The sequence below is a fragment of the Siniperca chuatsi genome, linkage group LG24, assembly GCF_020085105.1.
Source record: "Siniperca chuatsi isolate FFG_IHB_CAS linkage group LG24, ASM2008510v1, whole genome shotgun sequence".
Classification (NCBI taxonomy): domain Eukaryota; kingdom Metazoa; phylum Chordata; class Actinopteri; order Centrarchiformes; family Sinipercidae; genus Siniperca; species Siniperca chuatsi.
Window position 1 is genome coordinate 2,933,612 of NC_058065.1, and position 13,773 is coordinate 2,947,384.

A 13,773-nucleotide genomic window follows, 5' to 3' on the forward strand; every position below is an offset into this window, starting at 1 on the left:
AACTTGTTTAAATGTTTTTTCAGTAGTGGAAAGTAACCAAGTACATTTACTCAAGTACTGTACTTAAATATACATTTGAGGTACTTTCAGCAGGAAATATAGTACTTTTTACAGCTGTATAGTTACTAGTTTATAATAAAATGTTTTTCAGGAATATATATTTTTACAACAAATCATTTTTAAATTAATAAGATATTTTTGGGATATATTTTGTGGGATTAGTATGACTGTTTTGGGGATTATTTCAGGCACTGATTATGTATTTTATCTTGATGATGTATCGAGTCCTACATAAACGTTGCCTTTTTTGGGAGCTAGAGTTCGTCGTGGAGTGCACATTTACGCTGTTTCATGGCTGGATTAACCTGCTAATGGGCCCCGGGAGAAAAATGTGTTATTGGGCCCCTATTGATCCCCACTGTACATGGCAGCTTCATTATTTCCCCAGATACACAGAAACCGACCAGTAATCTAGAGCTTAAAGGAGAAAATTAATCAGCATCAATTTTAATAAACAATTAAATCACTTAATTCATTTTTTAAAGCAATAATGCGCCAAAACCCCCAGTGATTCCAGCTTCTCCGATGTAAACATATTCTGGTTTTCTTGTTTGACAGTACGCTCAGTATCTCAGGACTTATGGATATGATAACTTGGGCTTTGAGGAACTGTGGCGGGCATTTTTGGCTATTTTCTGACATTTTATGACTAATGAATGCACAACTATTATTAATCACTTAATAAAGTAACCTACTCCTTTGCTGGGATAATACTGACTTGGTTCAGGTTTTCTGTGGGAAAACATCAAAACACAACAATATAAACTAAAATAATTAAGGTTTTCAAAATAGACTTGAAACTTGTCACTCTGCTATTATACGGGTTTATTTTATGGGTATTTTTTTTAGCTTGTGTTCTGTAATCAGCGTGGTTGATTAAGATGATTTTAAGGATGAATAAATCAAACCTTGAACATATTTGTACTTTGCAACCTCTTGTACAGCCGTAACTAACATATTATCTTGTTTATTCAGCAGGTTTTTTCTCCATTTGTGTTGGACATTAAAATGTTTCTGAATTCGAATTTCTAAATAGTCCAAATCAATTTTCTACAAGGCAAAAAACAAAACAAATAAACAAATCAACTATTGTGTAATCTAGAGATGTTAAGATGTTTGTGTTTAAATAAAATAACACACTCACCTTCTTTCCTGTGGCAGCATTGTTTCCATATTTATCTGAATAGCAAACAAAAACATAATAAAATCATCAATAACACAAGACAAAAGATATTTATATGTATTTGAACACAGTTCTTAACCCCTGTGCGTGCAGCGGCCTGAGAGATGCAACTGCAAAAGAAACATCTGTTAAAAATGTCACAACTGTTGTCACATTTTCACAGCCATCAGACATAAAGAACAGCTGATTTTATCATTTTTTATGAATTTGTGCATGTGAGATAAAATGAAAAGAGGAAGAAATCTGTTCCATGCAGTCCTGTTTAATACATGAAAGACCAGAGTGGATTAAATGAATATCAGATTATCATTCAGGCAAGCAGAGGCACTTCAGTGTTTAGAGCAGGATCCCGTCGCTTTAACAGCAGCAGTAAAAAGCGAGTGATGAGCAGATGACGTTAGTGTTTGTCGGTTAAATGAAGAGTCCTCTGAGCAGACCGACCTTTGGTTTGCTTGTGGGCGTAGGAGCTCTCCAGCTGCAGCTGCTTCAGAGCGGCCGGCAGGTTGTCTTTCTGCTCGGGGGACAAATCCTTCACGTCGAGGCCGTAGTGATCGAGCAGCAGAGCCAGCCTCTGCAGAGAGCGCTCTGAAAAACACAGCACACAGATGGCAGCGCTCAGAAACACTGACTGCGCTCTTTACTGGATCTTAACTCTCTTTAACTTCCTACTTTATCTACATCAGAGGCTTTCTACTCCACTACATTTGTCAGATAAATATATTTGCAGATACAGATTTTTAGCATTTAACATGTGATAAACATGTCTGTTACAAGAAAAAGTCCTGCATTTAAAAGTATTAGCATCAACATATACTTAAAGTACCAAAAGTAAAACTACTCATTATGCAGAACGGCCCATTTCAGATTCATAATGTATATTGTATTCTTGGATTTTAAATATCGGTGCATTAATGTGTGCATCACTTTAATATTGCAGCTGGTAAATGTGGCTAATTTTGTTTATTTATATGTATTATCTACTGTATATATATAACTTTACATATTTCTGGTAGCTTGTGAAAAGAGAACGTTTCTAATTTCTTTACTCGTTTCCACCATTCCTCCTTTCTTAATTTCTTCCTTTTTGCTTGACTGCAGCTATCTGATGATATGAAATTATTTAGAAGACTCCAATTGTATATTCAACATAAATAACGTCTGTTGTCGGGTTAAAATCTTTTATCTCCAACATAATGAATTGAGAAAATTCAAAATGCACAAAACTTCCTTCCTTTCTTTTCTCTTTCCCTCCTTTGCAAACACTAACTTGTAGTTATTATATGGAATGAGAGTTTGTCTGACTTGCTTTGCTAACGTGCCATTATTATATCACTATTTTATATTAATGTAACATTACAGTAACAGCGGAGAACTATTAAGTACATGCATAGCATTCTTGGCTTCACATGTCAGAAGGGAGACCAACAAAGAACATTTTGAGTAAGAAGAACACTTTTTTTTTGTTTTGCTATTGCTGAATGTTATTTTTCTGTCTGCATATCTGTATTTCCTCTCCTCTCCCACCATCAAGTCCTGACAGGGCGTCGTACTCTTCTTGCGCCTTCTTCTCCCCCTGCTGCTGCTGCTGCTGCTTGCTGAGCTGGGCCACCTGGGAAATGTAGTCCTCACTGTAGTCCAGTGGGAAGTCCAGCTCCGGGAAGAAGGAGGAAGACGAGGAGGAGGAGGATGAAGAGGACAGGGAAGTGGGAAATCCTGCTGCTGCTGCTGCTGCTGCTACCGCCCCTCTGTGGCGAGAGAGGGACTGCACAGGGGAGGAAGAGGAAGAAGAGGAGGAAGATGGGGAGGTGAGGTAAAAGGACACCAGGTCCTGGAGAAGCTGCCGGTCTCTGTCCAGGGGGTTTCCTCGGGACCTGGAGCGAGAGGGGGAGGCGAGGTGCGGGAAGGCTGGATTATCGTCCAGAGAGTTGAGAGAGCGCTCCTCCTCCTCCTGGTAGCCGTACTGCTGCTGCAACAACACATTTACAACAGATATGGGTTTTTTGGCCACTAGGGGGCAGAACAACTCCACAACAAGCTGAAAAACACACACCTCTGACATATTATCACTTCATAAAGCTGTTCAGGCTGAAGTGTTTGCAAACAGCTGACTACTTCCACATCCAGCAGACACGGAGCAACATGGAGTCGTGTTGGTGTCCAATATTCAGTGTTCTTCTAGCTCTGCTTTGGTCTCCACCAACCTGGCTCTGCTAAATGCTCCACTTTATTCACCAGCTAGACTCTAACTGGGTTTGTCTGCTGCAGCAAAAATCTCTGTACAGTTGCACAGTTATGTATATAATCAGGATAGCTGCAGGTATATTTCATTTAAGTTGCTTTAAAACCTTTTTAAACTGTAGTTTTTTGTAAAAATCCTCTATTCTCCATGAAGCTTTTGACTTATGTGGATTATTGTCTACAGACATACAACCAAAAACGAGTTATTTTTAATCTAAAATGTATTAGAGTTTGTTTAATTTGCAACATTCTCATTTTGAATTAACACATGCACAAAAGGTTTTTATTTATTATATGTAAATAATTTATTACCCTTAAGAAAATGATTTAACTCATTTCAGTCAGCATTTGAGGCATTTTAATACAATTAAAGCCTAAACTATGGATGCAGTTGCCATATTTGTGAGTTTAATTGCAAAATAATACATGTAGAGCTATTAAGTCAGTGGTTCCCAAACGTCTTAAAGTGAGTCGTCCCTCCACAGTTAGATATCCGTACGTCTATGAGTGATGTTCCTTCTCAGATTGAATTATTTGAATTACTTTTAGAGACCTGAAGAGATAAAGAAAAAAATACAAACAACTGGAGGAAAGTCAGAAAAAATAAACATACTGGTCATTTGTGTAGCAGATATTTTAGTTTTTCTTTAATATCTGGCAACCCCTCAAGTTGATCCTGCGACCCCTGTGGGGGTCCAACCCCAGGTCGGGAACCGCTGTACCAGCAATCAAATACTGTTCCGACATCTGCGCATTTCAAATTTGATCCAGTTAAAACTTTCAATGCTTTAACGTGTTTTCAACCTGCGCAATGTCAACGTGTTTTTGTCTAAATCAGAGCAGCAGTCTCAAACCATCAGCTGAAATATCACATAATTTAACGTGTAACAGTATTACAGTAAACAGTATTGTTCTGAAATGAGTAGTCAGCAGCAAATCATCCATTTTCACATGAATAGTCCATATTTGTGCCTGTATACTTCCCACCTGGTGGTAGGTGTAAGGGTCCAGCAGGGGCGTCTGCATGTGGACGGAGGATTGGGAGGGGTCGAGGATCATGTAGTCCACGTACTGCTGCATCATCTCGGGGTCAGCTAGCTCCTCTGGCCCCTGAACCCTGCGCTGACTGGGGCCCGACATTCTGGACAACCTGGCAAATAAGACTCGTTTCATAAGCCCCTTCAGATTTTTCTGAACCTCAAATTTTGTATGTTCCTGAGTTTGACTTCCTGCTGGCTTGTGTAGTTCTGTACTGGACTGGTGAGGGGATATGCGCAAAGTTTTCTTACTGTTTGGGCGACTTCTCACGAAGTTTGGAGGAGGAACCGACAGTGGGAACACGACTCAACTCTCGGCCGATGATCGCCTGGGTGAAGTCGTCCTTCCAGGTCAGACCTGCGCAGCCACAGGGAGACACAAAACTCAGCCATGTCTTCTGTCCTGTCTGACTTTCACTCTTACTTCTTACTTGTTACGCTGCTGGTGAGCAGAAATTAAAGCCTAATTCTCCTGAAGCCTCAGATGTCACTGTAAAAGAGACTCACCTTGCACCATCAGGTCTTTGAGGACTTCCTGCAGCTTGTGCAGGACAGGTACAGACACCTGGTACTGGACGGGCTCCTGGTGAGGAGACTGGCACTGTCCGAACAAACCGTCTGCAGAGGAAGAGACCAACAAGTCAGAACGCTACTGACAAGTTTCTGAACTTCAAAAAAACAACAAGACTTCAAACTGCCAGACTGAAAATAGCCCCATTAAGACTCGAGGCAAGAATTTAGTATTTTGTCAAATTTTCACAGCAGCAATTACTTTCCGCCTCTGTCTCTACTGACGTCTGACTGCACTGCGGCAAAAGTTGAGCCACCAACTTTTCTTTGCTGAGCCATCTGCAACGGCAGCCCCGGTGTGCCATCACAGCGGTGTAACCGAAATGGACAGGAAGGCTGCATTTTTGTCAGTGTGAGCACAGCATGACGCCCCAATTAGTAAATTACAAATTCTAAATGACTTTCTCACTTAGCTCTAGTGGAATCTATCCATGCAGGTAGGACGATATTAGATATCCGTCTCTGAGATTTCCGCCTCAAATCCAACAAAAATTCAACCAAATGAAACCAAAAGTATCTGCATTGCTATATGCCACTAGAACTACACAAATTGTTTTATTGCCTTTTTAATCAATAAATGACATGGAACTTTCTGTTAGGCTGGTTTTGCACACTATACCACTACCTTTGGAGGTGACTGTGGCTTAGTGGCAGAGTGGGTCGTCCACCAACTGGAAAGTCAGGGGTTCGATCCCAGTTTCCCCCTGCGCACGTGTCAAAGTGTCTTTGGGCACTATCATATTGTATTAAGTACAGTCCCTTTACTTTGTAGATGTATATATATTTTTTATTATTATTACAGTTTACAGATGTTTAAAGAAGCATCATGGGTCGTTTGTTCAGTGCAGTATTGAATATATTTATTTTACAACACAGATTACACACGTTTTAGTTTTTATTATCTTGAATAAAATGCATTCTACTCAAAGCTGAACACAGATTAAATGTTTAAGGACACAAAATGGGTAGTTTTGTTAATGCAGTCTGGAATGTATTTATTTTGCTCAATATTACAGTGTTACAGATGTACAAACACAAAATGGATCATTTTTAAAATGCGGCCTGGAAGTATTCCAGCGTTTCAACACAGATAGGAAACAAGACAAAAAATCTCTACTACACAACACTACACTTTTTCTCTAATCTCTGCCTTTTTAATATTAAATACTTGATACTTTTACCTCCATCGGCCTTATTTTAAAGGGTCACAAAAAGATTGGGAAGCACTGCACTCGAGGTGAGTAAGATCTTTCTTTTATTCTTTCATTTACGTATTTATACACCAGAAACATATTTTATTTTATTTTAACCAAGATAATATTTTCAGATCTGATTCTCGGCCAAAATAGCAGCTTAATTATTTCACACAAACCAACACAGAGCTGATGTTCACTGGAGGAAAAATTAAGAAGACAAAAATACACACACAAATATACACATACACACAAACCAAAGTGAACACCAGGACACACACATAATGTACACAAACACACATACACTTACACAACAAACACTCAAAGGCACACATCTGCATACAACATAGTGAATGAAAACATACACACACCAGAAACACACACAACACAACCGATATGTACACAAATACATTGACAAGTCTACAAATACACACTCAACTTCACACATGTACACACATAGTGAAGCACAGTGTCTGTGTGTGTGTGTGTGTGTGTGTGTGTGTGTGTGTGTGTGTGTGTGTGTGTGTGTGTGTGTGCGTGGGCCGTGGTGAGTCATCACCTCTTACTCCCTCCATCTCTCATCAAACACACACACACACACACACACACACACACACACACACAAGAGGGAGACACACAGTCGTCAGGCAAGTGATGTCACTGTTGTCATAGAGACGGCCAGGAAGAGCTGCGATTGGCAGAGAGCGGCTGACGGAGGGAGACCTTGTTTACGTTGCACTCTCGCTCTTTTTTTCTTTCACTCCGTATCCTTTCCACCTTTCTGCCAATGTGATGAATCTCACAGAGAAACCAATCAACTTTCACGATCTCACATTTCAGCACAATCACACACACACACGCGCACTGTCGCACGCACACACACACACACGCTTGAATGACGACTCGGACTAAACACAAATGTAGTAGTTACGTCTGCTGAATTTAAATTTCTTTTGAATATAGATTACAGATTACAAATGTTTAAAGAAACAAAATGGGTCATTTGTTCAGTGCAGTCTGGAATGTATTTGTTTTACTCAAATCTTCCAGGTTCTATATATTTATATGCAAATATTCTAGATTACAGATGTTCAAGGACACAAAACGGTCCGTTTTTTGAATGCAGTCTGGAATTAAATTGATTTTACTCAAATATTCCAGAGGTTACACACAGTTTACAGATGTTTCAGGCTATAAAATGCATTGTGTTTGCAATGCAGCCTGAAATGCAACCTGTTACTCTCTCTGCCATTTTTTCACACACTCTCATTCTTGCATTTCAGCACAAGCACTTCGTCAGAGCATCATCGAACACACGTCGCTATGAATGCCGCTCATGTTCCCTGAATGTTCCCGTCTCTGGAAACAGGGAACAAAACGTTCTCAAGGCGGACGCAGAAACACACCGCCATCAATAATGCAGCTGTCTCTGAAGGCTGAGACACACAGGTGAACGCTCACGCGCGCTCTTGTAATGACATCCTAACCATGTTTGAACAGGCAGGAAGGAAGCAGGAAACCCACTGAGGGATTATAGACAGCCCCGTTAAAGGCAGGCTGAGCCGTGACGGCTAACCAGCTCCCGGCTGTTTGATGGACAGAAGGCACGTCACAGCTTCCTGAAGCGTGTCGCTGCAACTGGAGCCTGCTGGGACTGCTCGCTATTGGTCGATTTACTATTTTCGTCACGTTGCGTTCAGGGTACCGTAAATATGAGCTTCCTACTGGGGAATAAAGTGTTCACGTCAGCCTCCCAGAGGAGGATATCTGAGACGTTTCAACCCCATCTTGGCTTCAGGAGTTTGTGAGGAGTAGTATATAGATTACAATACATGTAATAGATAGCTTTAAAGGGGCATTTCGCCCAAATCATAAAAAAATAATTTCCTACTTGTTGTGAACAGTTTGTTTCAGATTGTTTCACCTTTCCCAATTTAAGTCCCAATAAAAACTATATCCACTGAGGTCTGAGGAATATGCAGAGTAACCAGGGCATTATACTGGAAAGACTTGTTGCTGCTGAGTTTCTCAAAAGCTTTGCACAGCTCAAATTAAATTGCATTCACCTCATTGTATTGGGATGGCAGCAGAGGTCAGCGAATATAACTGAAACTTGTCTTTGTGTTTAGTTTTGTCCCTGTACATATGCTCTTTCTGCAGCACTGGAATATAGTAGAGAGGAATAAAGATTAAAGAATAAAGATAAAGAATTGTCGATTGTATTTGTGATTTCGATGTTCAGACCAAGATGTTTTAAATGTTGTAAATATCTGATATGTTAGTTTCATTCTCTGTCTGATGATGGAAACAATTTGTTTGAGCTCTCTCTCTCTCTGTCTCTTTCAAAAGACAAAGAAAGAAAGAATACTACTAAAGAAAAATGAACTGAAACTTTAATTAAAGTGACCCTACCTGTATGTAACTTTTGCTGGGATAACAGTATATACTAAAACTCAAGTTGAGTCATAAAGTTAGTGAACTGACTCATTATTGTCACAGCAATGTCTAGCTAAAGTTTGCTAGCATTAGCTAACATTAGCCACCAAAAGCTACTGCTCATACCAGACCAAGTGGGGCTCTTTACTGCTTATGAATTCATTCAACTTTTCATTTGTAAAGACAGACTGTGTTCTCTTTTCAAAAGTTACATAATCTTGCTTAATGGGATAAGAAAGGTGCACAACGAGGAAGCTAATAGCAGTAGTGTACAAACATTCATGGCCCCCAGAGGATGATCTTACTGTCAACCTTTACTCTAGCGCCACCAGCAGGCCAATTTCAATTTGTTCAATACCTTGTTTTATGACCAAAGACCTGCAAAACCAATGACATTTCCATTCACATTCATTCCTTATTAGCATTCAACTCAAAGCACTGCTGCACCTCGGGTAGTCTTGTTTTTTTACAGCGATCAAAGCCGTCTCTGTGGAAAAAACCTGCTTTTTTCCAATTAGCAGAATCCGTATCCACAGCAGCCTTTCAGCTGTGAGGATGTATTAAAAAATGTTGATGAAGATGCTACTTCAAAGCTGAGCGCGGAAGGAATGTGGAAGGAATGAACACCCGCCGACCAATCAGAATAGAGATTTATATGGTCATGGCATGATGGATATCATTTCCTCTTTCTGCTCTGAGTCATTCCTACAGCAGCCATTTTGATCTCGTGCTTTTTTTTGGTTTTTTTTTTACATAAACAGAAGCGCAGCAGAACGTAAAAACAGGTACAACAGGTAAAAGTCTGGACACAGACAGTTTGTGACGGAAATGTGAAACTCGAATACTCACCATCGTTGCACAGCTGATCTCTCAGACAGAGCTTCTTTTCAAACAAGCAACCTGCAGACACAAAACCAAATACAGAAAAATGAATCCACATTGAGAAACATCCGTTTAGAAAGAAGCTGCATCTCACTGAAAAACAATTCCTACAAAAACCAGCCTTCTTTAACATCAAACCTTTGCATGTTTTCCGCCTGAATTTTTACACCTAAATATATCGGTATTTGACTGGAAATGAATAAAACAATGATTTTTTAAAGTCTGGCAAAGTTAATGAGTGTGGTTAATACGTGTGAATGTTACTGAACATGTTGCAAGGCAATGGATTTATATTTTAGGTATTTTTGTCCCTTTTTCAACACTACTTTGTCAGGTTAAAAGCAGAAACAGACATGGATATAAGGGGGAAATGTCAACCTTACACCAATGCTGTAAAACTCTGTACCATCAGTCTTTAAAATGCAAAGGAAGTTTATTATAGGACACAAATACAGACAGAAATGAGTTGGGGAAACCCCAACCAGAGCGGGCAGCTACACTGGACGTCAATGTTGTGTTGCTAAGTGATGGGAATATATGTGTGTGTGTGTGTTACAGTTGACCTTTTCCCTGATCTGTTGCGAGGCAGTAAACGGCAGCAGATGTGAAGCCACTCGCTCCATTCTGCTTATTTACGCCTGTTTGCGTTGGTTTTCATTAAGGATATGTATAATCCTGTGTATTATTCATGTAATAACCTGTGATAATTTAAGAAAATACACTTTGTCCGGCAGCATAAAGTACAACCTGCACAAACACACCACGCTCACTCCTCCACTTCTTTCACTTGAGCTGTTTGAACAGACTTTCATTTCCATTTTAATTATTGTTTCCACTCTCTGATGTTACAGGCAGCAGTTTCTATTCAAGTGTTAAAGAGTCACCAGAGTCAAGTCAGAGTCCTCAAAAGCGGTAAAAAATCTCCTTTTTATCATCATTTATGGCTGCAATTTGGTATTAAAGTTGAATTTATTATAAGTGAAATAATCAGTGGGAATATTTTCACCTGTCACGTTTCATCATTCTTGATTCTAGTGCAGCAACTTAGTCTTTACTAATAATATCTAATATTCTTACTGCACTGGCAGATTCTTTCACTTGTTTTTAATAAAATATGTTTTTAGCATTCAGTTATAGATTAAACTAGGGAAGCTGACATTACTGAGGGGGCAGCTCACTTAAAATCTGCACACTAACACTGTATTTTTACTTTTGCTCAGAAATATGTGCAGCAGATTCTATAAAACCTGTGACATGTTGAAAATATAATCATCCGAATGCCATTGAAATAAAAAGTTATAGTCTAAAATTCTTTTCAGTGTCTGAATAGACGGCTAGACGTCTTTTCACCAAAACCACACCTACTGGGCTGTGCTTTTATCAGCTGCTCCAACAATAAACCTAATAAAACAGAAAGCAAAAATCCATTTCATTGTTTCCCGCTGAACTGATCTCCACTAAATCCTCACGCTCCTTCTGAAACCAGACTCTCCGCATAACGTTTCCTGGCTGGAATTCCACTTTTATCATTTCAAAAGTGTTTTAATTTAATTTAAGAAATGCCACATCACACACATAATGGCAGTGTTGCTGGAGAGCAAAGCACACCAATCAGACTGCAGATTAGTTTATAGACAGAAGTGAATATAATAGAGTGGTAAGTAGGAGATTAATGCAGTGTATCTTGTGTTTCAAATTTCTGCTCTGCCGCCCACTTCAGCCCCGCCCCAATTAGTGATGTCACAGTCCACTTTTACTTTTTGTAAGACAATTACAGACAAAAATAACTTGATAAGAAGAAGACTTTCGATGTGAGTGAACCAGAACATCCTTCTGATGGTATTTTCTTCTCTAACACAGCCTCGCCTGAAGCCTTAGGTCAACTCACTCGGTGTGTTTTATTTTACCTGAAATCTATAAAAAGTCTCTACGACACAAACAAACCGCAATGAGAGAGGGAATCTCCATTAAACCAGAAAGCTGAGACGCTGCTAAACATAGAAGGAAGAGATTCTCCATCCATCCGTCCGTCCGTCGCCGCCTCCGTCCAAACTCCACATGATGACTAATCTCTGCTCTGTCCTCTCTCCTTCCTCCCACACATCCCTCCCTCCTGTCTTATCTCTCCGTCCCTGTCCTCCCTCCTCGCCTCTCCTCTCTCTTCCTCTGTCTGTTTCTAGAAGATCTCATCCTCCTGCAGACTGTCCATCACTGTCATCACGCCGCTCTCAATCACCTCTTCTAACATGCATTACCGACTAATTAGAATACATTTTGGTGTAATTGAGTATCTAATGAGCAGACTGATGGATGCACTGTAAAAAATGTCCAGTTAGTTTAGCCTCATAGAGCCTCATCTCACAGCAGTTTATACTTATTAGTATGGAATTACATTTGTTATACGGCATAAACTGCTGTGTGGACTCAACAAAGCACGTTTTTGGCATGAAACCATTAAAGCAAGACTGTGGTAAGTGGTCATTCTTGATAGCTGCACATTTATATTCCTTTCATTTCCTTGAATCAGTTGCTGTAAAGACGTCAGCATTAGACAATACCTGACCAAGTAATGCTGTAGCAGCAAAAGCAAGGCTGCATTTTATTATTTTATACATTTACTTTCCACAGTTCATAGGATATGAAAGTCAAAAATTCAGCCTCACAAATTTTCTAGAAACATTGAAAAGTACATTTTTGAGACTCAGAATTAGAATAAATGGTTTGTGACAAGAAAAAGGCGACACAGAGGAATCACTTTGTGGTTGAAATGCCATTAACGCAATTCCTACATTTAATGGTCTATATGATATGTGCTAGCTGGCTAACAAGCTAACAACTATTTGAAATAAATGACAGTTAGCAGACACTTGCAGGTAGTCGCACAGTGTATTTTCTGTTTCAAAAGCCACTTTAGCAGCTCTGATTGTCCTCTGTTAACACTTCATAAATCTCCATCCTTTCAACTCATTTCTGCCCATAACGGAGTCCTCCAACTCTTATTTCAGTTTCTTAAAACAAGTGAAAAATTCGCCAGTTTAGTAAAAACATTTTAACATGTTTCCAACAAAATGAACTTGTCTGACGTTTCTAGAAATTAGCGTTTGTATCGTGAAACAAGAAAGAAAAAGGACGGTCGCTGCACTGGAATCAAGAGTAATGAAACTTGATTTTAGAAAATACTTTGTAAAAACATGTTGATTTACATTGCAAGACAAGTTAAAATATTATCCCTGAACTGACAAAACCGACTCTGTAGAGAGGGAGATTGATTCAGCAGCAGTGAAACTCTAAAAAGGTTTTCAAACCAGGGAGTCATAGAAACAGACTCGGCAATAAGCTCTCCTGTTTGATTCAATTTCACCAAATAAATCATGAAAATGATTCAGCTCAGAGGTGGTTCCAGCCAGCAGCAGGTCTTTACGTTTCTCGGGGGAAACTCCTCCAGCTTTTCTCTCCCTGTTTCACTCACAAACTTCTTTCTCCAGCTAAAACTAATTAGAGAGAGAGAAGGTGCTGTGGAGAGCCCCCTCCATCACATACAGGGTTTCCTCTGTGGTTACATGCAGCATGCACCAGCTCCATTTTGTTTTCAGAGAAGGCGTGGTTCTGTCTGAGCTGCGACTATGTTTATGCTCCTTACAGCATTACTAAAGGGAGATATTAGGAGCCATTTCATTATTTTATCCTCTGCTGACCTGATGAAATGAATCCATCCCATTAACACTTCCTGTTTGGCCTTAAATAACTCCACTCACTCTCAAGCCAAACACTGGTCCAAAATGAAGCAACAATGACAAACATTTCAAGGAAAGAGTTCACCCATAGTTAGCCTCCCTTCACTGTCTACTGTAATTAGAATTGATTTTAAATTGTTCAATTCAAGGCAAACCAGGGTTGTAATAAATATGCAAAGAGTGCGCAAAATAGGCGAGACGCCTTCCAACGTAATGCAATCAAACGCAACACCACAAGTGCTGGCCTCATTAATGCCTGCAGAGTTGAATCGACAGCCTCAGCACCATGAACTCACGAGCACTGAACAGTGAATCTAAGTGGCATAATGATATTTTTCTTTCTCTTTTGGCGTTATCATAGTATCGTAGAAAAGGTTTCAGTCGTAGTCGTCTGGACGCTGTTTTCAGAATCAAGACGTTTCGGCTCCCATCCGGAAGTC

The 13,773-nt window shown here is 39.7% G+C and overlaps 1 protein-coding gene across 4 annotated transcripts in view; it reads right to left on the reverse strand.

Moving 5' to 3' along the window:
- Positions 1–13,773, reverse strand: part of LOC122871815 (receptor-type tyrosine-protein phosphatase-like N) — a 36,721-nt gene that overhangs the window by 16,940 nt on the left and 6,008 nt on the right. For 3 of the 4 annotated variants that reach the window (XM_044187220.1, XM_044187218.1, XM_044187221.1), the window contains exons 2-8: positions 9,567–9,617; positions 5,026–5,136; positions 4,771–4,876; positions 4,469–4,631; positions 2,768–3,209; positions 1,685–1,828; positions 1,205–1,239 (exon numbers count right to left, since the gene is read on the reverse strand). In XM_044187220.1, coding sequence (XP_044043155.1) covers positions 1,205–1,239; positions 1,685–1,828; positions 2,768–3,209; positions 4,469–4,631; positions 4,771–4,876; positions 5,026–5,136; positions 9,567–9,617 — 1,052 coding nt within the window. The remainder of the gene's footprint in view (positions 1–1,204; positions 1,240–1,684; positions 1,829–2,767; positions 3,210–4,468; positions 4,632–4,770; positions 4,877–5,025; positions 5,137–9,566; positions 9,618–13,773) is intronic. The other variant, XM_044187219.1, reaches the window with a different exon arrangement.